Genomic DNA, 24269 nt, shown 5'->3' with positions numbered 1-24269 from the left:
ATCCTTCAGGAGGGTGAGGGAAGGTGTCCCTCAGCCTCCTCTGTCTCGAGCCTGGGCTATTTCTGGCAGCAGGACAGCTTTGCTTCTCGAAGATCAGACCATGCTGGATATGACATCCTTGCTTCTGTACTAAGCCTGTCCCTGGAAGAGAGGCAATTACAAAAATGTCCCCTAAATTAACTTTGAAGGTAAATGGGTGAAACTGCATTAAGTCCATTTGCAGACACTTCTTGTGAACCAATGTGGCCTTAGCTTGACTTTTTTTCTGTACTTTGGGGATAAGCATGGGTGGAAGATGGGTGGTGGGCTCAGATGAACCAAGGACGGGCATCCCACATGGTGCTGGTGCTCTGTGTCCTCTGCCTTCATCATTTCGTGTCCCTGGGCTGCTAGTCATGCTGATGTTGCCCTTGTTTCCAAAAGGTTACTACTCTCCCTTCTAGATATGGTGCAGATGTGGATGTGAATCACCACCTCGCTTCTCGAGTCTCCAGCCCCTCATTGCGACCCCTCACCACACTTGTGGTCTGTCCACTATACATCAGTGCTGCCTACCACAACCTTCAGTGCTTCCGGCTGCTGCTCCAGGCTGGAGCCAACCCAGATTTTAATTGCCGTGGGCCGATCAACATCCAAGGCTTCTCTCGGGGCTCACCGGTGTGTGTGATGGATGCTGTCCTGCGGCACGGCTGTGATGCGGCGTTCATCCATCTCTTGATTGACTTTGGAGCCAACCTGAACCTGGTGAAGGTGGAGGCCTTGGAATTTGACTCCACGGGGAGGGTCAAAGTCAACCCTGAGGCTCTGCAAGTCTTCAAAGAAGCACGAGGTAAGTGGCTTTGACTTATTGTGGTGACTGGTTTTATCTAGCTCTGGATTCAGGAGAATTTCTTGGCAGTGGCAGCTCAATGACCCCCTTGTTCCCAGCTAGACTCCCTGTTTTTCTCTTGTTGCATTTTGCACTTTTCACCTTCTGATTTCCCTCTGTATCCTTGAGCTCCCAGTAATCCCTGTCTCCTCAGCCCAGCTTATGTAATTTTACTTTTTAAAATCTTTCTCCCAGCTCTTTTCTGTTGCCTGGTGTTGTCCTCAGCTGCCTAAAGGAAGGTTAGGATGGTACCATAGCAGGGGTTTGAGTCTGCAAACCACAGGCAGGTGTATCCTGTTGGACCCAGTTCTCCAGAGCTGTATGGATGTGTCCTCACTATTCTTGAGAGACCCTGTGCTCAAGGGTAGTTGTCTCTGGGCAGGCTTCTTGGGAAATGAAGATGCAGTGGTGGCGGTAAATGCGGAAAAAAGGAACAAAAATGGTGGAGAATGGTTGGCCAGGGCTTTGTACCAGAGTCCAAAGTGGGGTTTCCCTCTTGAACTCCAGACCAGAGAAATTGAAAAGAGTTTCAGGATATGGGATTCAATTCCCAGGCTCCACCCCAAAGTTATTCAGCTTTGCACATGCCTTTTTCAAACCTGCCTGGACTTTTGCTGAAAGGAGACACAAATGCAGAGCAGGTGGTTTCCATTAAGCCTGTTTTTAGGAGGCACATGGGACTCCTCGGGTAGAACATGATGGATAATGGAGGGATACCCAGGAGAGCCTGGGTATCCTGAATCAACATGGACGCCACCATCCTCTCATCCCTGTGGTGGAAGAGCTCACCGTGAACTCAATGGAAGCCATCAAAGGAAATCTGTGGTAAGACCTGAGCTGAACATCAGTGCTGTTGATTCCCAGGGGATGATTTAGTGCAAAAAGAAAGTCCGCATCTTTTAAAAAATGATTGGATTAGGATAAAGTCTCTCACAGCCTTGCTTGGTGTGGATTGGGCAGTGATCTTTTGAACCCGCTCTGGCAGGAACTCGCTCTGTAGTCACAACCCCTTGCAGTTGCCCTTTTTACCCTTCCAAGCTGCCTGTGTGGCAGCTGTGATCGCTCCAAATCCTTGGCCAAAAGGTTTGGCCTCTTCGTAGGGAGGATTTGTGCATACTCAGCTCTCCTGCACTGCCTTCGTGTTGCTGTGCAGGTCATAGCCTCAGCATTTGGAAGGGGTAAATGGCTCCTCCGCTGCCAACCGTAGCTCTGCACAATTTACATGCTGTTATCTTCCTCCATCTGTCCCTCAACAGTTCCTCTCTGCTTTCTTTATTGCAGGCCGCGCCCGGAGCCTGTTGTCTCTCTGCCGCATAGCTGTACGAAGAATACTTGGCAAATCTCGTCTGGATCTGATCCATATCCTTCCAGTCCCAGACCCCATTAAACAATTTTTACTTCATGAGCACAGTTAAAGGGCAACTGGCTGCTTTCTGGGACAGTTTGATTTGCTAAACGAGTGAGTTGACAAAGCCAGGTGCCAATTCTTTGCCCCCAGAAAAATACTGGTTTGCTCATGGAATGCACATAATTCCCTGCCCCTGTGGGTTTCCCCTCCAGTTTTAGGGTGCAATGATTTTGTGTGTCTGCACTTAAGCTGCTGGTTATCTCACTGGTGATCTGCTGGCAGCAGGTCGGGCAGTAAGGTCACAAGTGTGTGTGGCTGTTACATGAGCAAACACAGTATATCCCATAGCTGTTAGCATATGTCTGTTTGTTACGACTCTACCTCTGTTATTGCTCCGTGTTACACACGCCCTGTGTCTCAGAGGCACTTTTGTGTGGCAAACGTTCCTGTACTGAAGCCTTTCATTTTCCTACAGTGTGCAAGGGAGTCTCTCCTTGCCTTGGTAAGGGGATTACAGCAGCACTGTTCTCTTTCTGCTGTCAGTACCTGGCCTTTCTCTTCCCTGTGGAGTTTGTGGTTGCTGTTGTAAAAGTAGGTGTATTTTCTTCTGTCCTCTTCTGGTGTAAAATGCATCAAGTTTCCTGTCCAGTGCTGTGCATTACTTGGAGAATTGTATCCATGTCTCTACGTGCTGCAAGGTAGCTGCTGACTTGGCTTTCTTCCTCCAGAGGCCCCGTTGCACAGATGGGAGAGTAGCAGAATGTGTAATCCTATCCCATCTGAGTCGTTTCTACAGACCACCAGACCTGCTGTGGCACGTTAGCTCACCTTCCAGCACTGTGATGGATGAGGCAAGGGTTGGCCAGTCCTCCTGCCAACTGCCCAGGACACTGCTGTAGCACAAATGAGAAGATACAGACAGAAGAGGAAATAGTATTTTCACCTATGGAAACTGAACAGCACGGAGTTCATTGCAGGGATGATGTGATCCCTGTGGTTCAGTCACTGCTGCAGTGGTGGTGGGTCAAGGACTGCGATACTCAGACGAAGCCAGAATGTGAACCTGAAAGATTTCTAGGGTACTTTCTGGAAAAGCAATGACCAAACTCATCCATTCACTGTAAAATTGGTTTGAATGTTTGAGAATGACCAAGAATGACCAGGAGTGGAGGGGCTGCTAAATTAAATTGTTTCTTGCAGTGCTGGATAGTGGTTGATGCAATGGCTGTGAATATATCTGTGTGATTATGAAGAAAAAGATAACAAGAATTATCTGTAGACTGCCTTTTTGCTATATTCCAGTTATTGTGACCTTGCTGAAGGCCCAGTAAAGTAGCTGACAATGCAGAGCACATAGAAATTACTACCTACCTTTTAGTCCTTACCTCACATGACCAGACAGATCCACCTGACAGGCGTTTTTGTTTGATCCTGCTTCTCTCAGCACTGTGGAGAAGGGAGAAGAAAGGATTTTTTATCTTTTATCGAAGAATCAGGAGGTAGCATGATTCTGAATGAAGCAGTCCTTTATAGAGCCTATGCCAGCAGTGTTTTACCCTGAATGAGTGCTCTGCTCTTAGACACTCCTTGAATTGCTGCACACTTCAGATCAGTTGCTGAAGGAGGGGTAAGTTGCATGTCTTTTAGTTGGAGATACCTGCTTACAAATACCTAAAGAAAGAGCAGAAAGGTGAATAGGGTGTAGCACTAGTTTATGAAATGCTTCTTTCCAGATGTGCCAGTGACTGCAAAGTCACAGCTCAGTTCCTGGTCTTCTCACTGAGATATTTTTTGTGGTGGAGTTTGATAAGCAGCAGTGAACTTCTTTGTATGTTTTTGTTATCTGCTGAAGCATCTTTCTGAGATGCTTTTGCAGAAGGAGGAAGGGCAGGAAGAAATGGAGACTCTTGATTGTTTCCTTTTATTTCTGTTCCGTGCCTGGGCCTGGAAGAGCAGTCTTGTACATTGCTCTGCTCACTTGTCTTAGGATAAGGAGGCAGGATTTGCATTACTGAGCATTACACTGTTGAGAAAAGGCTGAAATGCGATGGTCACACTCACTCACTGTTCAGACACTTTCAAAAATCCTCATCAGATGAGATATAATGGCCAGGCTGTGTAGCTATGGGCGTGCTTTCAAGGTGAGAAGGCAGCAGTATTGCACTGTTTCCTTTTCAGCCTTGCAGATGGTTTAGGTTTTCACCGTATGGGAGGCTAGGGCAGCCCATGAGCATTTTGCCTGAGAGTTGTGTGCCTGCTTTATGGAAGTGTTAACATGCCTAAAAGATGCAGGCAGGTTGTAAAGCCGCTTGTCACCTTGCTGGTAGAACCATAATGTTTTGCAGGAGCACGGACCAAACATATTCTCTAACCCTAGTGTACAGAGGCAGAAAATGAGGGAGGATGTCTAGAGAAAATGCCATGGCAACAGCTTCTTTGGGTCGACTTTTTCACTCCAGTTTTTACTTCTTCACATAGTTTTGCAAACCACTCACACATTAGTGCCTTTTGGGAGAAAGTAGCTGGATAGAGGTGGAAGGCACGTGCTCCTCTGGGGAGGCATAACAAACAACTCAGTGCACAGTGTAACTGGAGTGCACAGTTAAAGCTTAGCCTCTGCAGGTATATCTGTTACAAGTTTCATTATAGCTGCCTTCTGTATTTGGTCTGTTGACTGTTGTGCCCTTGATTGACACTGTCCTACATCCTTCCTGTGGATAGTCAGCCAGTGAAGCCTTACCCAGGCCAACAGTTGTAGCCCTCCTTCTGTGCTCCCAGCCATGGGAGTGTGAGTTGGAAAAGCACTCTTTCCGTGGGCTGTCAGGTTCTGATAGGATTCCTTTGTAGGTCCTGTTGGTAAGCTCAAGCTATGCTGAGGGTGGGGGCTTCAGCCTTGGTTAGTTCCCATTCTTTATTTATGATTTGAAGTACAGTAATCATGACGCTCTAACAGTGTGCTGAACTTTGTGCATAGGGGTGGTCCTTTTGACCTCACATCTAAGGACCGTATGGGTCTCCAAATCCAACCTGTGTGGAGTTCAAAGTATTCCCCTAACAGTGAATACCTCAAGTCCCTGAGCCCTGTGGATCAAAGGATGGTTCCCACACTCTTATAGCAAACAAGCTTAAAGTTCAACAAGCACTTGGGTGTCTGCACAATCAAACCTTGGAAGTGCAGGAGGCTTTTTGCTGGACTGCCCACCCATCTGCCATCTTAACTGAGGGACTGTGCCTCCTGCCAAGGTTTCAGCCTTAAACCTGAGTGGACGACCTTTTTGAGGGACTGAAGAGAGTCCAGTGCTTGAGAACAACTCATGTAACATTAAGCTGTAAGTGTGAAGGCTGCTGCTGGAGTAGTCCTTGTGGACATTTGTTGCTAGGCAACATAAACCCAGCTTTGCCTAGATGAAATGGTTTGGTACACAGAATATCTGCAATTTTCGTTGTAATAATGAATCTCAAATTAGATTTATGATGTCCTGCAGGGCCGCAGCACATATCCTCTGGCTGTCCCTGTCCCTTTAAACCCAGTAAACAATAGTCTTCCAGTATGAAATCTGAGTAATAATATGCATATATTATGTCTTCACACTATCTAAGTGACATTTATTTTTGCCTTAATTCAGACTTTACCATTTCCTCCTATGTAGCAATGCATTTTTTTGTAAAAGTATTGTTTTCCATGCAGTCTGGGAGGTGTGCTCAGATAACATGAATAACAAGTGAGACATGGGAAACTGAACAGTTCTGCAGTGTGCATCTCTTCCACTGAGGAATGCCTGTTATATTTGTGCATAATGTATGAAGTGTGCATTGTGTGGCCTTGCTGTAAGTATGGGGTGGGATGAGATTTGGAAAATGGTTAAAGAACTGAAGCAGATCTGGAATAAGCAAAGATATGCAAGAGAGTCTTTTTCTTGTGGGTTTTCTTCTTTGTTCTATAGGGACTTCTGAGAGCAGGAGATGCTGGTAGCTGGCGTAATACCCAAATGTAACTTCCTGTCATTTGGGTGTTGTGCAAATGGCAGAATGAAATCTACCAGGTTGCAGTGTTTGTTGCTTTTTTTTTTTTTCCTTATTCAAATAAAGCACTTTTTTCACCAAAACCAGCCGTTGAGGTGCGGCACCTCTTTAGCCCATTAAAGAAGGGGGTCTAGGAACCTGCCCAGGACAAAGCAGAGGTGACAGCCAAGAGTGTTGCTTCAAGGAACACTATTCAGTGCTCCTTTCTTTTGCCCAGGGTAGAATGATTGTGCACAGCAGTAAGACTTGATCCAAGAGCAGATAGGAGATATCTGTGGTGGGTCTGTGTGTAGCTAAATAAAGATGTTCCAGTGCAAGAGCTTGGCTGTGTGCCTAATCATTTACCTCGCCATGGGAAGAAGAAATGCTCCTACGTATTTCCTAATATTCTTAAACCTGAATTATTTCCTGGTTTTCCTACTCCAGGTCCCCTAGTTGACTCCACAGCCTGTTTTGTAGCCACTGGAGGGGGCTGGAGAACCGTGCTTCCTGCAAGTGGGTTACAGCCAGAGGCTGAGCGGTGGTTTCCTGTACCATTGTCACCCCTGGACAGTTTGCAAGAGGGATGTGGAAACCAAATCAAACCGTAGCCCAACGGGGATATGCAGAGCAAACTGCTCTCAGGTGCATCTTCGCCACCAATCCTCATTCACAAGCTCACACCCTCAGCATTGCTGACCTGCCCTTTCCTTGGAATGCCGTGGCAGCACTGTCACCCCTGCTGCTTTGAGCAGCCCACAGGTCTTGTCTTTCCACCTAGTCCTTCAAAGTATACTGAAGAAGGCTCTTCAGATCTCTAATTTCTGTTTCTGCTTTATTTGGGTCCCTCTCTGGAAATGTAGCCCCTCAGTTTATCCTGGCATGGAAGTATTCTGAAGGCAGTGTAATTCTTCAGAGCATTTCGGTTCTTATAACTTGGCCTTTTCTGATATTTTCATTGGAAAACTCCCTAGAAGCTTGAGCTGCAAGCACTTCTGGTGGGTGTGGGATTGGCAGATGTAGTGGGGTCCATCTGTCATACCTGGATAGTTTGCATTCTTTAGGTGGTACAAGGAGAGTTTTGGGTACTTTTCAGTACTCCTTGTAGCTGTCTCCAATCAAGGGTACCAGACTTTTCTTTAGGATCCCTGCTCTTTCCTCTTGGGAAGCGTTTGTCCTAGCTGGTGCCAGAATTTCCTCTAAAGTCAAAAAGAGGAAGAAAATGATGAAATGGTTTGGAATTGTGGTGGTGGTGGATCAAAACAAAGCCAAACGAACCCTGATCTGAAATTCTAGAAATCACATCCAACCTCAGTATTGCTGCAGTTCAGAAGTGGCTCCTTCCTGTGCCCCAGCTCATGTTGTGGCTGTCCCAACTGGGTGCCCATAACCCTCCTGGGGAATAGGTCAGCAGCTATCTCCGTGCAGCAGCTTGGAAAGAACTGGAGATTTATTGTCACTGGGGAGAGGTCTGAGCTGCAAATGCCAGCCTGATAAATATGAATTGTTTAAAGGGCTGCTGGACTCAAGCCCTGAATTTGTGTGCTGTAAACCTGTCCCCTCTTGGTCGTCTCTCTGGAGGAGACAGGATGAGGATTCTGGTCACCTCTCATTGAATTTCTTGTATTTCTGAGGAGAAGAGCCCATCTGAGAGCCTGCCCTTGTTTTTTATAATGTCAGTCATTGCAACTTTTTTTAGTGAATCACATTCATCAATCTTATCTCAGGATCTAATGCAGTTACTTTTCCTGCAGCAGTGTGGAAGGGAAGAGGTTTTGCTTTGCACTATGAAATGCTCTAATATTTGCCCTGGGCTATGAAAACCAACCAAGGCTGCAGTAAATCTCACAGTCTCAAAGTATTTCCTCTAGTATGTGTTACTTCCATTCCCCCAGCTCCTGCTGGGGAAGCCCCTGCTTGTTTAACTTGCTTTGTTCCCTATCAGCTCCTTCAGGGTCATTTTCCAGTTTCTCTGCGTGAGCCCTCTGTCCCATGCAAAGTGTAACCTGCAAGAAAAAGAAAACCCACACAGTGTTTGAGCCTTGTGTGGAGGAAAGGAGGCTCCAGCCCTCTGAGACCATTGTTGCACCACAGAGCCCATTAATCCGTCTCCAGGTACATGCACTTCTCACTTCTTTCACCACTTTCTCCCCCTGATGCATATGTACAAGCTGTTTTGCACTTTTTTCCCTTTTTTTCTTCTTCTTTTTTGTTTATTTTGTTTATGCTTTAGAGACAAATGAAACCTGCTTTTGTTTACTGGAAAGTATGCTTTATTTTCTCTTCACCGAGCATCTGGTGTTTGTAAAAGGCACAACAAATCTTTCCAACAGCAAATCATCCCGTCTGAGAATGCCTGGCCAGGAGCTCCATGTGTGCTGTGATTGTTATCCTAAAAAGGTACTAAAATGCCCAAATACTGAAAGTGCTGGCCAAGCTGGCTGCCCATCAGTGGAAAACCACAGGTAAGATGCTGGACATTCTTGTTACCTATCAGATGTATGCTTATTGAAGGCTGTGAGTTAACGGGGGGCTTGGCTAAGCCTTTGCCTGAAAGCTTTGTGCAAGATGCATTCAGAAAATATCTGGATGCATTTCAGGCAATTTGGTTAAGATGGGCCAGACAGATGGAATCAGCCATTATGTCTCCATACTCAGCCACCTTCTATCACTTTGAAACTGGGAAGAAAATTAAAGCCACAATGGGCAAGGTAGACCAGGACTGCCATTAGCACTGATTAATGGCTTCAAGTGTCCCCTCAGAAAGCAGCAGGATGATGTATGATCTGCACACAGCCCACTCCCTGTGGCACAGGATTTCTATAAGCTTTCCAAACATACCAGGGTGAGGTGATGCTTGCAGACACGACGTTTTCTCCGATGGCATCTTTCCACAACCATCTGAAAGCCACTAGGGGAATGTGGAAGCTGGTTTCCAGCCATAATTTGTTTGGCCAACTCTGCACTTGCCTTTAATTTTAATAATTTGGCGATATCCATTTATTTGACATCTTGCAAAGAGGGGTCTGCATTTGCTCAGAGAAAATGAGAGTTGAAGGATGGTAAAATGCCTTCATAAATTGCAAGTTAAATTAAGAAGTCGCCTTAAAAGCACTGAGCTCTTAGCCCCGTGCAGTGTCATTTATGGCATTGAGAGCTGTGGTCCCGTTTGGAGGCCCAGAATGCTAAGGAGGCACAGGAAGTGGGGTCAACTGTTTTGTGGGTGTTTCTGGCCTTTCTGAGCCCATTTTCATTAGTGGGTGGGATGTAGTAAAGGGTTCATATGTTTCTTTCATTTCTCACAGCACACGGTTTTTACCAACAAGTCTTCATTTTCACAATTTTCAGCATTTGAACATTTCATGTCCATGCAAAAGCTGTTCCTGAAAATTTGCTCTTTTATTTGATCGTATCAATATTATTCTGTAACACTGTCTGCAGTGAAAACAAATTGTCATGTGATGCAACAGTGTAAGCACTTATTTTTATTATTTCTAAGTTGCTACTAGCATCTGCAGCTGGGCTTTGATTGGGACACAATGTTGTGATTTTTTTTTTTTTTCAGAGCATCGTTTTCTTACATTTTAGTGAAATTGTGATGATTTGAGATCACAGAGTCGCAGTTGTTGGAAGGGATCTCATCGAGTCCAACTCCCCTGCTAAAGCAGATACCCTACAGTAGGTCACACAGGTCCAGACAGGTCATGAGCATCTCCATAGGGGGAGACACTCTGGACAACCTGTTCCAGTCTTCTGTCACTCTTACTGTAAAGAAGTTCTTCCACATGTTAGTGCAGAACTTCCTGTGCTCGAGTTTTAGGCCATTACTCCTTGTCCTATCATTGCATACTGTTGAGAAGAGCCTGGCCTCATCCATTTGCCTCCTGCTTTCCTTTAGATATTTATAAACATGGATCAGATCTCCTCTCAGTCTTTTTATGCCCCAAAAAGTGGAGCGTATTGTTCTCACCACGTGATGAAACATGGTAAAAAACAAAAAGGAAGCCAAACATGAAATAAAATCAACCCCAACAATTCTACATGACAGTACAAAGTGCTATGTTTCACAAAATTTATATTTTTATGAAAAGGCTTTTCTTTCAAATGACTTCCTTCCATACACTTCCACTGAAAGAAATATAACGTGACGTTGCATAATGTTTTTTTTTTAATTTTATCATTATAATGAGAACTGTCTGGAGGGGCTACAGCCTTTGTGACATTGTGTAATGCTTTGTGAAGACTTCCTCACATCTCAGCACCACCCTAGCACTTAGACACTCACCTCCAGATTCTTCTTGTTGAGCTGGAAAGGAATTTTGCTTTAAAGTAAATGTGTTGTAAGACCTTCTGTTGTTTAAGGGCATCTGAGTCCTTACTTCATCAAAGCGAGCATTAAAGCCTCCTATAAATACTACCTTGGAAAGCAGAAGTTTTCAATTACCACAACTCCTCTCCTGATATCAGTTCCTATAACGATCAGCCTCCATTAGTGCAACTTTCTTTAAGCCAGGGCACCAAAGCAGATTTCTGCTTTCCCAGAGCTGGTGGCTGCCACCTGCCTGGAGGTGGGTCATCTGCATGTTCTGGCTGCTCTTTCCCTCCCTTCTTCAGCAGTTATATGGATCTCATGGCACAGCACTGTGGCATCCTATCCAAAGTGCCCTCTGCTCAAAGCAGAACTATTTCCTATAGCCTGTCTGAACTTTGCATCCTGAGATGGTCTGGTCCATCTTACCAGGAGCTGTTTTTGCAGGGAGTTCAGTGAGCTTTGAGTTTAGTCTGTAAGCCTTTGGTTTAGTGATAATAATAAGTATTTCATGCACTGTAGACTATGAATGATTCAAGGATGCCAGTGAAGCACATTGTGCCACTGCAAACAAGTCTAGGAAGTTTTACTTTTCCCTCTGCTGGTGCATGAACCCTGTTTCTCTTTGCTCTGTACGTGTGAAACTGTATGGAGAGGGGCCAAAAGAAAAGAGTGCAAATACAGATGAATTCTACAACGTTATAGCTAAAAGATAAGAAGCAGGACTGTTAAAGGACGTTTGAGCATTGAGATTTCCATAGCACTGAGAGAAGATTCATTGCCATCGTGAAGTGCCGTGGATTTGTGTTTGCTCCCCAGCGTTTAAAATGCTGCGGCTACATACTGAGTATGCACCACTCCTCTTCAAACCAGCACAGATAGCCTTGGCTCAACATGCATTGACGTGGGACCTTCTTCAGGGTCCAGCACGAATATGGACGACACCACCCTGCCATTTGGAAGAAATGATCTAACTGGCGATGCATTCGTTTCCAGCGTCTGTGGAAATGGTAAATAGGCTGGTGAAGGGGATGTCAATGGGTGTCCGCTGTGAATTTGGCTTTCTGTTTTTTCTTTTCTCTTTTATGAAAAATGAGTCACATGGCTTTGAAGTACCCGGTCTTTTTAGCATGGGTCAGATGTTGAAACATAACTAAAGATGTTAAACGGGCTAATTAAATCAGTGCATCTGGCTTGCATATCTGCAGATAGATTTCCATGGAAAATAGTTCATATGCCACGAATGTCATTAGAAGTTTAGATTACAGATCAAATGGATCCTCTGTTCTTCCACATACCACCTTGCTTTCAAATTGTGTTTAGGCTACTAAGGGGAGCCTTGTCTGCTTGAGTGCATGTTTGGCTCTTGAGCAGTTGGCATTTCAAGTCTAGAGCTCTGCTCTGCAGTGCAGCATCTGCTGCTCTTAGCAAGGTAACTTGAAGTTTCTAACCAGGCAACTATCCAGCATTTTGTCTTGAAGATAAAGGCCTAAAACTTCCCATTTGCCTTCTCTGTAGACAGTAACAAGACAAGGGAGAGGGCAACAAGCCTTCTGGTTTGATGTGGCTCAGACGCATGCTGAGCTCAGCAGCACATTGGTTCCATGGGAAGGTGGGAGCCAGGAAGCCTCCAGACCTGGGATGGACTCCCCATTTTCTCAGTGACTCAGGTTTTTCCTTCACGTCACCTCTTCTACTCAGATCTCCCCATGTCCCAGCTAGGTCTCTGTGGGCAAGTGCCATGTGTGCTCCTTGTGATTCATCGCTAACAGGAATGTGTGATGTTGGGATCGGAAAGCCCACGGCTGGCGATTCATTTCCATGTAGCTAAGTGCTGACGTTGGTTTATCCCCAGCGGGGTAGGGAGAAAGGATTTTTCATGAAACTACCCCAAACGTTGAAGTCCCCACGTGTTTCAGCTATTACTCACGCTCTCTTAAAAGTAGCCTCTAAAAGAATAGGTCAGAGCCTCCCTTTATGGGAGTCAGCATGGTCCATTGGAGGAGAAAAATCAGTTTGTACCAGAAGATTGTAATTAGCTTAGGAATTCAAAAACCCAGTGCAAATCTGGTCTCAAGCAAACACCGTTTTATTGTGAATTCTGAGACAGCGCTGCGCCTCTTGCTCTTGTTTCTGAACTGCCTTCCTACCTTCAAATTCAACAAGGTTCTCTGAATCAGGGGCCGTACAAGTCCACGGTGGTCTTGGTTCACGCTGGAAATAATCAGCATGCTGAAAGTCACCACGGGACACAAATATCCCCAGGCAGCTGTGGCTTGGGCAATGATAAACCAGTTGATAAACCAAGTGCAGAGTAGGCGGGGGATACACCCAACTTATTTGGGCCGCTGGACAGATGGGAGGCATGCAGCATCTGCTTTTTGGGTGTCTTCTGGCTTGTGGTCATTTTGTCAGCCTACATTTGAGCAGGAGCCGATCTCGGTTCTGCCAGGATCCAGGAGTTAATCCTTGTTCCATGAGAGAGCCAGAGCTCGCATCCAGCCAGTTCCCTGGGGTGCAGAGAAAGAAAGTCTCTGAGAAATAAACACAGACACAAACAAACACCAGACTTGGCACGCAGCTTTGCAGGCAATAGGAATATCTTTTAGCTTCCCGCCGAGGTAATTTGCCTGTGAGGAAGCTTTTCCACTCTGCCCCTTGGCTCCTGAGGAGGGCCTGCATGCCAAAACGCTTCGTGGCCCCTCGAGCCGCTCCTAGGCTGGGCCTCGTGCTTCTGTCTGGCCATCCCACCCTGCAGCTGCCTGGGTGCTCACTGCATTCTCACTGGGTGCTGGGGACCTGGGCTTTGCCTTTTCTTCTGCCCTGCTCTACTGGGCATGGCACAGCCCTGTGCCCACGTGGGCTGCAGTGTCTCCTTGTCTGATATGGACACGGCCTGTGTGTCCTCTCATTAGTTGTGCTCCATAGCATTTATTGAAAAGGGAATCACAGAATCATGGAATCACAGAACAACCTGGGCTGAAAAGACCCACCGATGCTCATGCAGTTTCAACCCCCAGTGCCACGTGCAGGGTCACCAACCACCAGACCAGCCTGCCCAGAGCCACATCCAGCCTGGCCTTGAATGTATCCAGGGAGTCTAAAGGGAATCCCACCACTTTGTTCTGAGAGGGGACAAGCCTTGTCTAAACCACTTCTGGAGATGTGCATTGAACCTACTCCTCTGTAAGTCATGGAGTCCATTTTTTTCTAAATGATCACAGAATCATTTAGTTTGGAAAAGATCCATGAGATCATCAAGTCCAACCACTAAGCCACATCCTCATGTACCACATCTACACATCTCTTAAACACCTCCAGGGACAGGCACTCCACTGTCTCCCTGAGCAGCCCTTCCATTGCCTGACTACCCTGTGAATAATGAATTTTTTATGATGGTACAATCTGAACCTCCCTTTGTGCATCTTGAGGCTGTATTCCACTTGTCACCTGAGAAGGGACTGCTTTCTTTTTGTGCATTTTGTTGCAATTCTTCGTACTCCTCATGCAGAAATTTCCTTAAATCTCCTTGAGATTGTTCCGATTTTCTCCTGCATCTCACAGGAAAAGATGCTAAGATTTTCTAGTTTTGTGGTTTCCTCGGTATTGATGAGGCTTGTTTCAAAAAACAATTTCAAGTGTAAATGGAAACTGGCTATGCATGGGGCCACTAAGAAAAATGAGTGTAAGACAGGGAATAGAAAGTATTTAGCTGTGTAAAGTCTAGTAAATATTCTCTATGGGAAACAAATGGCTGTTTTGAAGCTTAGGCTGGAGGTGCTTTTAAAATATATCATTCACCGAAGTGAAAGACAGCTTATTTCCCATTGATCTCTCTTTAGGCAAAAGCAGTTTTCCTCAGGATTGTCTCTGTGCTTGTATCCTAGAAGCATGACCATGTTTTGTGCCAAGCAAGGAAAGTTACACCCTATGGTTTTTGAATTACAAATGGGAAATCCATACTGTTTTGGAATAAACAGCACTGGCCATTAGGCAGTCTATTTGGTTACTATTTGGTTACAACTGCATGAGGAACAGCTCTAGTGGAAAAAAAGAGAAGCAGCAGTAACAGTCAATCGTCACTTTTTTTTTCCTGCCTGGAAAACTTGGAGTTTTATGGCCTACAAACCACAAATTAGAATTGCAGGCAACAGATAAAGCTTCAATATAAATTCAGCTATGTCAGTGCCTGTTGGCAATTGCAACAAGGCACTTGTCAAAATGCCCCTTCAACAGTTATTGCCTGAACAGGGCCTTTCCAAGCAGTGAGTGACACCATATGGATCTGGACCCATTTGCAAAACTGGAGCATCCCTGGGGGGACCCTGCTGCAGCCAAGTGCTGCTCCTCTGTCTGCTGGGCCCTTCTGGAGTGATGACCAGTGAGGAGGCTGCTGCTCTTCCTGTAGTTGGCATCGGACCTCTTTGTAAAGTGGCAGCAACCAGTAAGTCTTGAATGGTTTCTCTAGGAATTTCTCCATTTTCTCCAAAGGGTCCCAAAACTGACCTATCTGTTTCTTCCTAGGAAAAGCAGATCATTTGTCCAGGTAGGAGGACTTGAACCAGCTGGTCTCCAGGCAATGAATCCCCGTGCTTGTTTGTCCTTCCTCTTGGAAAGTTTTCTGCAATTTCTGCCCTGTACCTATCTGGCTGTAGTTTAAGCAGGTGCTTTGCCCTTTCGCCATGCTGCCATGAAAGGACACAGTCCTCCCCAGGGGTCTTGTTCACACGGGCCAGGATATGGCTACTGGATGAACTGATGTCCTGGAGTGGATTCCATTGCTCAAAGACATTGCCAGTACAGTACTGATGAGTTATGCTGCCAAGTCTCCCACCTCTGCTCTAGAAGGATACTAGAGATAGAATGGAATCAAAGAATCTTTAAGGTTGGAAAAGACCTCTAAGATCAGCTAGTCCAACCACCAACCCACACCCACCGTGCCCACTGATCGTGTCCCTCAGTACCCCATCTCCATGTTAACACCTCTAGTGTGCCTCCACCACTCACCTTGGCAGTCTGTTCCAATATCTTACTAGATTCTGGCTTTCAGAGAGGAAGCAGACCTGCCTTTTGCTCTTAAATCCTCTATGTAGGCCCATAGATGAGGACTCTACTATCTCTGATTAATTTGTGATCATTGTTCTCTAATAGCTTCTGGGGATTGAGGAAGAAGAGGGATAAATGGAGAGGAGTACTTAAGATCTAATTTAAAGGATCTTCATAGAATGGCCTGGGTTGACAAGGACCTCAGATGTCATCTAGACCCCTGCTATGTGCAGGTCACCAACCAGCAGACCAGGTTGCCCAAAGCCACATCCAGCCTGGCCTTGAATGCCTCCAGGAATGGGGCATCTACAGCATCTCTGGGCAACCTGTTCCTATGTGTCATCTTAAAATGTTCTGATACAGTCTTTGCCACTGAACCAGAATTCTCAACTTTTGTGTAGGTGGTCTGATGGGTAATTTTATCAAGGTTCACCCAGACAAATCAGGAAATGCCTTTTCTGCCAGGAACAGCCCCTGGTGGCAGTTTCTCTTCCAGGCACCAAGAGGGTGGTAGGAACTGTAGTACTGCCATTAGACATGCTGGGACATCACGTTGTGATGCTGTGATCCCTGCCCAAGGCCACAATTTGAGGGAAACAGGCCACAGTTTTGACTTTTGAATTCTACATGTTCCTGCTTAGACATGTGTTTTCAGAAGTACTTCAGTGAATGTACTTCAGTACTTCACTAGTGTGAATGTTAGGAAAATCTGTCACTTTGTCACTTCCTAAGCCATGAAGACTGTTAGCTGAGCTAATACAGTATGTTGTTGAGGACAATAAATGTTGAGGGTAATAAATAAACTGGCTTCTCTTGGAAGACAGAGCTGAGAACTCAAGGTGTCCCTTAAGGGAAGAAGCAAAGAATTTATCCTTGCTAATAAGAAAGAGCTCATAACCTTTCACAACCTTTGTCTTTCATATCTGCTGTTGTTCATGATAACCAGAGTAGATGTGTAGGGCAGTATGGCACATTTTTACAGCTGAGGAAGTTTTCCTTGGGTATTCACAGACAGCAGGCAAAAATGCTGTGAGAGCATTAGGAGAATCTTAGATCCCTGCATTCTGCATTAGGATGGTCAGAGCGTAGGTTTGTTGATCACAAACACATTTGGACTCCTTTCAGATTGAAGGCAGGACTTCAAGTGGGATCAAAACAATTTCAGAGCATGCCAGGAGCATTCTTAGAACTGCGTAATTAAAAGATGTGAAAGCAGTGTGCCTTTTTTTTTTGCCTTCTCCTCCATGCCAACAGCAGAGATGCAAAATGGCTCAGCGAGAAATAGATTTAATAACCCTTCAGGGTATCTTTTATTTTGTATTGTATCCATCTATATTTTGCATTGTATTTAACAGAGGTATTCCTGGCAGCTACCCAGGCTTTGAAAGATCACTTTCTGGATAAAATTCACACGAGGCCTGTAGCAATAAGGCAGTGGCTTTTGCTGGTTGACGTAGAATCTCATGCAGAGGAGGTGAGGGCTGTATGTCAGTTGTACACATCTCCCTATTTTTTTTTTCCATTAACCATCGCCATTAGCAATTGTACTCAAGCAAACAAACAAAAAAGCCCATTTAAATACTGATTTATTTATTTTTTTCTGGCCCCTTAGCCATGAATAATTATGAAATAATCACCAAAGTCTGGTTTCACTTGGCAAATGTTTCCAGGTTTTGTTTTCTTTTTAAATACTTATGGGTTCCAGCAGTCCCCCCACCCCAGCTTATATTTTTTTGGCGGTGATTTCAGCTTGTTGCATTTACTGATGCCTGCTACAGCACGATCAGAAAGCACGTGAGCTTCTTGAATGCATTTCATCTTTACAGTGAACATTTTTCCTGCCTTTGTGAATAGCCTGAGCATGCAACTTTGCTGCGCATGTGGCCCCAGACTACACCCTACTGCAAAAGTGGCAACAGCTGCTGGCAGCACGAGTTTTTCTCCCAGTTAGACATCAATGTGCAGGCAGGATCCAACCAGGCCCCCGAGTCTTTAATCGAGCTAATTGCATGTGGTTTAAGCCACGTTGAAGCTCAGTTCCAAGTTTGGTGTCAGATTTATGTACTACAAGCGGGTGTAGAGAGAGCCTTGGATGCGTGTGAAGGTCAGTGGTTTGAGTTCACGTGAGTTCAAGAAAAAAAAAGTTTTCCACTTTGGCGTACCTGGTTTCACTCCCCACTCTTTCCTCATCCCCACTTTGTGTTTTGGTTTCACCCAAAGCAAAGCCCAAGCAGAACTCTGCCAAAGTTCACTTAGTTTCAAGCTCGAATGGGAAACAACTGAATTTCATCTGATTTTCACCCAGAGCAATAAATCACTTCAGGCTGGCCTGTTGCACAGCATGGTTTTATGGAGGGCTGGGGAACCTTTTGGTAGGGCAGGCAGGAATATCGAGTTCAAGTTCATATTGCAGCCACAAAAAAAAAAAAAAAGATGGATTTTCACCTGATTGCACAGTGCAGCCATTATGTGGAGGCAGGTGCATTTCTTCCACTCACAGTCTAGGTTGTGTTGGAGTCCAGGTGTCCAAAATGAAGTTTTCCCCTGTTTTACTATTGGAAAACTCGCTGGTGCCTTAACATATCATCATACTTCTTCAGTCAGGAAAGGTGGTGGGGAGGTGGGGGTCTGAGGACAAGCTGTGTTATTTCATTGCTGACATTTTTATTACACTGCGCTGTATAATGCTGTGGGAAAAATCACCAAGGCAGATTCCTTGGGAAGGTTTTATAAGGGCCCCTATCAGCTACCTTCTCTAATGGCATCCTTCATTTCCTCCTGCCCTGAAGATCTCCCCTGACCCCAGGGAAGCCTGCTGGGAATAACACTTATCACTTTGCTGGTTTCTTACTTTTCCATTTGGCGAGTGTCTTATTTTCCCATTTCTCCTTTTCTTAGATGATATGAGGCTTTTTTCAAAACGTGTTGTTTCCTAATTTTGCATAAGAGCACATATAGGCAGGAGAAAAAAAAGGATGCATACACATTGCATATATCCTGTCTGCAGTGTTAATATTTGTTGTATATCTTCCTTTTTGTTGGTGGAGTTTCTGCATATCATGGCATACTTGAGGGAGGGAAGGGAAGGGAAGGGAAGGGAAGGGGGGAGGGGAAAGGAAGGGAAGGAAGTCGGTGAGTTCTGCTGGCCAATGTGAGAAAGGTGTGTTGTGAGCATTGCACAGTCTCCATGCACTGTCTCCTCATCTAAACTCTAAATCTACTGTTTTCTGTATGTCTGCCAAGGATTTTAGCTAGGCAACTAGGCAGGGAGAAGGAATGGCTCTGATAACCATGAGTGACCTAACCCACATAGATGGAAATCAGATTCAAGGCAGTTCTTTCCTTTAGCTGCTGCAACATGATATATGCAGCTTGGAGCTAGGTTCCTCCACAGCTCAGCTATTTGTATGCAGTCACTTTTTCACATTTTTAGGAATTTTGATAGCATCTGATAGGTTTAGATTCTGAAAGGCATTTCCTGTGAGGCACCAGCATCTTCTTGGCAGCTGGAGCACTGGCTATAATGATCTGTCCTAGCCTCCTTATCTTCAGTAGCCTTCCATATCTCCAATCTGCCTGTGTTTCTGCATACTGAGAAATGATTGTGGTTGTCATCATACGTGCCTAACTCTCATCCTCCCCAGCTGTGGATTCCCTTACTGAGATGAGACTTGGTAGACCATATCCGGGGATTTGGTTGTATTGATTTGAAGTGAATATTGCGTTTGTCTTCAGAAATCTCTTTCTTTCCCTCCGTCTTCCTATGTGTAGGTCCTTTCTCTCTCAGAGCCTGTTTTCTGGCCAGCTGCAGCCTGGTGTTTACTCAGCTGGGGTGAATAACTTTCCTTTCTGTGTCTCTGCTGTGCTGCGTGTTGTCACTACATGGGCCAATGGAGATGGCCTCCCTGCTCCATCCATATCAGCTTCTGACCTGAATTATCTGCTGGCAGACCAGCAGCACTGAAGTCAGTGTGAACGCAGGCATCCATAGAAATGTTCTCACACAGCAGAGGGCCTTGAGAACGCCTGGTGAGGTTTGATCAGCTTTCCAAGCTGATAATATGGAGCCTGAAGACCAAGTGCTGAAGACAGGAGAAACTTCATCCTTGCTTTGTGAGGCATAGGCATTCCAAAGGTCATGATTAGATAGTCTTAAGTTGGTCTAAGCTTACTGCTTCTTGTCTTTTTATTTATTTGCCAAGAATAAAAGATGGTGTGCTTTTCTGGATCATGAAACTGAAGACTGAACACAGTTGAACACCAAAGGAAGCAATGGGAAATATTTGTCATACTCAGGAAAACCTTTTCTTCTTCCAGTTTTTGCTGCCCTAGTTCTAGTAGACACATCCACTCTTAGTGTTTCTTTGATGAAACCTCAGGATTTCTCTTGATTCTCAGTGCTTAAATTTGGGGGTGATCTGAGAGAGGCTTGTTTAGACAGGGACAGCTCCAAATAGCCCTTCTGCTCTACAATATCCCACTGCATCAATCTCCCAAATGCCAGCATTTCAGGGAAAAAAAAAGAAGAAGTCTATTTTAGGCTTCCTGAGGTTTGGACCTCTCCCTGTGTCCTGTCAAGCACATGGCATGCGGGCCCTTCTGTTTCATGGAAGAGGGATGGAAAGCATTTATGAAGAAGGAATGCACTGCGATAAATTTAAAGGTGCTTTGCAAATCACAAGTCAAAACTCTCGGTTCTCCAAGACTTTATTTTCCATGGACTTGTGGCAGTGTTATGAGAAGGTGCTCCTCAAAGAGAGGAAGGTTGAATTAAACAGTGATTGGTATTGAAGCCTTGCAGCCAACATGGGAATGAATCCAGTGAGTGGAAGGAAAAATATTATTAGTAATTATAAGAAGAAGATGAAGATGGCCAGAATCAGAAATGTGTTTTGGAATCCTCCAAAAATAGTAGAAAAGAGATGCCAAACCTAACAAGTGAAAGCAAAGCTCTTAGGGAGAGTAATGTGCTAAGGGAAATTAAAATAGGGAGAGGAGTTTCAGGACCTCACTTCGGCTGACGGTGTGGCCTCAGGAGCTCAACTGTTTCTCAAATTCAGGAGTAACAGAGGTCAGCTGTGTCTTCCAAATGTTGAAATGATGTTTGGAGTCATCCAGCATGGCATGCTTGCTGTGTCAGTTTCTGCTTATAAAGCAAGCAGTAGTCAGTGAATGCCATTGAGATTTGGACCCGAGAGCTCCAAAGTGGAGATTAGGGTGGGGATTTTCACAGTTGCTGGAAAATAGGAGATGCCTGGACTCAACTGATGTTCTGGACAGTGGCTTAAATATTGAATTTCCCTTGGGATTTTCAGAATTAGACCAGAGAAGGCATGAGAGATCTGGTCAAACTTTGAAACTAAAGCTGCTCTGAGCAGGGCTGAGCCAGAGACCACTCACTGATGGTCCCTCTCAGTGTTAAGCTTCCATGACAGCTAATGTCTGAACAGGCCTTCCTCAGACATCAGGACCATTAGACAGCTTTGGAAATCTTAACCAGAGACAGCAAAAACATTCTTAAACCCCAACAGGAAGAGACTGCAGTCATCTGCAGGAAGAAATGGGTGAATCCAAATGTCTCCAGCACGGGGAAGGAGCAGATAGGCAAGGTTTCCCAAAGGGAGGGGAGGGGTTCATCTACTTTAAAAGGAGGGAAGATTTGGAGGGTAAGAACTGATACACATTGTTTTCTGGTTCTGGAACAGATTTTGGGGTAGAATGGACTGGATGGCCGAAATGCAGTTAGGATAAGGAAGAGACTTAAACACAGTGCCCGAGTTCTGGTGTGACTGCCATCTCTGGAAAGGACTCATCTGTGTGTGCTTCTTCAGTTCGTAACCTCACACCTGTGATAAGGAGCCAGACAGAAGAGCCAGGTGCATGCAGCAGTCCCCTACAGTAACTCCTATGATGGGAAGCTCAGCATCAGCTGCCTTTGACAGCTTGGTTAAGCAACGTGACATGCCTGTCACTTGCAGTGAACTATCATTCTGCCTCTCCTGGTGTCAGCAGCAGCTCTCACCGCACTTTCACTAGGCAAAGAGCCTCCATGTGGCAGTGGCTGTGAGTTTGTCCTAGAGGGGAAGCTGTGGTGCAGCATTGAGGAGGACTTTCCTTGACAAATCCTCAAAGAGGTCCTCCATCTGCACTTCCTTTGCTTTTTGTCTGCAAAGAGAAGAATTTGCTTCTGCTGAAATTCCTAGCCAATGAATCTTGTACTTCACCATCTCAAGTCTTGCTTTCCTCCTCCCAACTCTGAACCTTTTTTTGACTGACTTTCTAGGAAGAGGGATCCATTTTTGCCGTATGAAAGCATACAACAAAAGGTTCTAGGACTTGCTTGCATCCCACTGATGAAGACAAGCACCCAGTCCCCGGGTCCCTGTGCTCCCCAGCCATCACACTCCCTGACAGATGTCCAAGGATGCTGGCTCCCACACTGTACTTCAGAGGTGGCAGATTACTTGCTTCTCCTCCTTTCGCTAGCCGAGGCTGGGCTGATCTGATTGCCCTTTTCAGCTGTAGAAAGATCCATGAGGACAGGAAGACATCAGAGATATCTAAGACTTCTAGGACATGAGACAAATGCAAATGCATCACTGACAACTGCTTTAAAAGAGGATAAAATAGACCCTACTGATTAACACTAGGTGGTTGCGCCGCTGAATTCTCCTGCTCCCTTCTGAAGCATCCTGACTTTCTCAGCTGTGCTGTGTGCAATCCCTTGCTCTGGGAAGGAGCACGGTGCTCTGACCACACACATGCTCTTCAGGCTGCCCCCCATTGAGCTGCCGGCACTGCTGAGCCCACCGAGCACTCTGAGCACCTGGGGTCACTGACAGCCAGCTGTCCAAACAGACCCCACATGCTTGGGGCTTGCGTTGGGACCGGTGGGGGAAACCCCACCAGAACCAGACAGCTCTTTGTCTTCAGAGGCAGCGTGGTGGCTCTGGGGCTGCCCTTCTCCTTTGATCTGAGCCCTGCCTTCCTCTGCTACTCCAGGTCACCCCTGCTTGTTTTCTTCTTTTTGTTTTCCCCTGATCCTTGGTGGTTCTGATCTCTGTTCAAGAGTTGATCTCCACCTTAGAAATGCTGCCTTGGGCTTTGAAAGGAATCTGAGAGCATGTCCTTCCTCTGTAAGTAACTCAGCTTCCATCAAAGTAGTGCCCTGTTCCCCATCCAAATGCTTCACCTCTGTGCTGGGTGACTTCAGCCCATCCCAGAAGACCTAGCTGGGAGGCAGGAGGTAAAAAAACACTTCCTTTGCATTTTGCATAATTTTCATCAATGTTGTCTCACATTTTACTTTGCCCTATGGAAACAGCACAGAAGTCACTCTGAGAATCCCTATAGTTCACTTGGTACTTCAATGGGTACTTCACTTTCCCATCTCAAAGGTAGCTCCCTCAAAAAATAAAATGGGAGCCAGCCATTCTTTCTTGCATTAGTCAGAGGTTCTGGAACAGGAAAAACACACACATTTATTCATCCCATCTAAATACATTTGTTTTTAGTTTAGATGTATTCAAAATGAGACACAGTGTGGACATCTGTCTTATTATCCAACAGTAGGTTAAAAAAAATAAACTCTGCTGGCTCTGTGGGAGGAATGCAGATAAATGACAGATGGAGGCAAGCAGTGGACTTCCAGAAGCTTTCATCCCTGAACCAGCTAATGGAGCTCAGTGAGGAGAACATCCATCCCATGCTTTTGCATCTTCCAGAGCAATGGAGGAGTTGGACAGTGCTGTATCACATGCACGATCACAACTTGCTAACACAAGTCCTACAGTCTTGGTTCAGATTTCTCTGTGCTCCTGTAGTGCCACAAACGAGGCTGCAGGTAGGCTGAGGCTCTGTGCATTGGATGGAGTTGGAGGGTGGAGAACACAGCTTTAGGTAGAGATGTTAGCTGGGTGTGGGTGTTTCAGTGCAGCTGAGTGCTTTCTTATCCTCCTCGACTTTTCTATATTTCTCTCTTCTTTCATCTGGCATTTATGTCTGCTACATATGTTCCCCTTTATACCATGCCAGAGCTATGACACAAGAAAAGGGCAGGGAAGGGGTGGGGGGGGGGGGGGGGGGGGGAGGGAAATCTCAAAATGGGATTTTATCAAAATATTATCGGAGCGCCAGCTGGTGCAGATTATCATAGCTCTCTGAGTGAGAGAGCTATTTTACCTTGTGCTGTCTTTCTTTCTCTGGGCTGCACATGGCCTTTTCCTGAAGTGTGAAGGTTGCAGCCACCAGGATTAATCTGCTGTTCCCATCCCCATTCCAGCACCGTTTCCAAAGCCCTGCAGTATCTCAGTGCATTCAAAAATTTGACCGATCCAGGCTGAGATGGAAACCAGGTATCAGTAAGTCATCCATCCACAGAGGCTGGTTGAATCTTGCTGGAAAATGAGAGATGAAGGGTCACAAGAACGTGACAAAATGTGTTGAGCAGACGCTCATTAGTTGGACAGCTTTGCTGGTGTGCCTGTGCCCCAAGGGTTGCCTTGCAAAGGCCGCAGTGCTGGGCTGGGTCTGACACTCAAAGCACTCAAGGGGTCTGGACACAACTGCTCTGCCCCTTTGCAGGAGATGCCTCCGTGTCCTGGCCTCCAGCCCAGTGCCAGGCCCTCGCGGAGTGAGGAAAGTATTGCTCATCCATCACTGTGTGTTTTTAGGGATTTTATTCCTGACTGTAAAGT

The 24269-nt window shown here is 45.6% G+C and overlaps 1 protein-coding gene across 9 annotated transcripts in view; it reads left to right on the top strand.

Annotated features, from left to right (window-relative positions):
• ASB1 (ankyrin repeat and SOCS box containing 1) overlaps positions 1-6558 on the top strand; it is a 34400-nt gene extending 27842 nt beyond the window's left edge. For 7 of the 9 annotated variants that reach the window (XM_042822247.1, XM_042822244.1, XM_042822243.1 and 4 more), the window contains 2 exons: positions 444-829; positions 2150-6558. In XM_042822247.1, the coding sequence (XP_042678181.1) occupies positions 444-829; positions 2150-2283 (520 nt within the window). In that variant the 3' untranslated portion in view covers positions 2284-6558. Of the gene's footprint in view, positions 1-443; positions 830-1535; positions 1694-2149 lie in introns of all 9 variants that reach the window. The other 2 variants (XR_006169439.1, XM_042822249.1) reach the window with 2 other exon arrangements.
• Positions 6559-24269: the final 17711 nt, after the last annotated feature.

The sequence above is a fragment of the Centrocercus urophasianus genome, unplaced genomic scaffold (assembly GCF_019232065.1).
Source record: "Centrocercus urophasianus isolate 14NV4802_14NV808 unplaced genomic scaffold, USGS_Curo_1.0 seq_20, whole genome shotgun sequence".
Lineage (NCBI taxonomy): Eukaryota > Metazoa > Chordata > Aves > Galliformes > Phasianidae > Centrocercus > Centrocercus urophasianus.
Note: the sequence above shows the minus strand (reverse complement) of the source record. Positions and strands in the feature narration are given on the sequence as shown.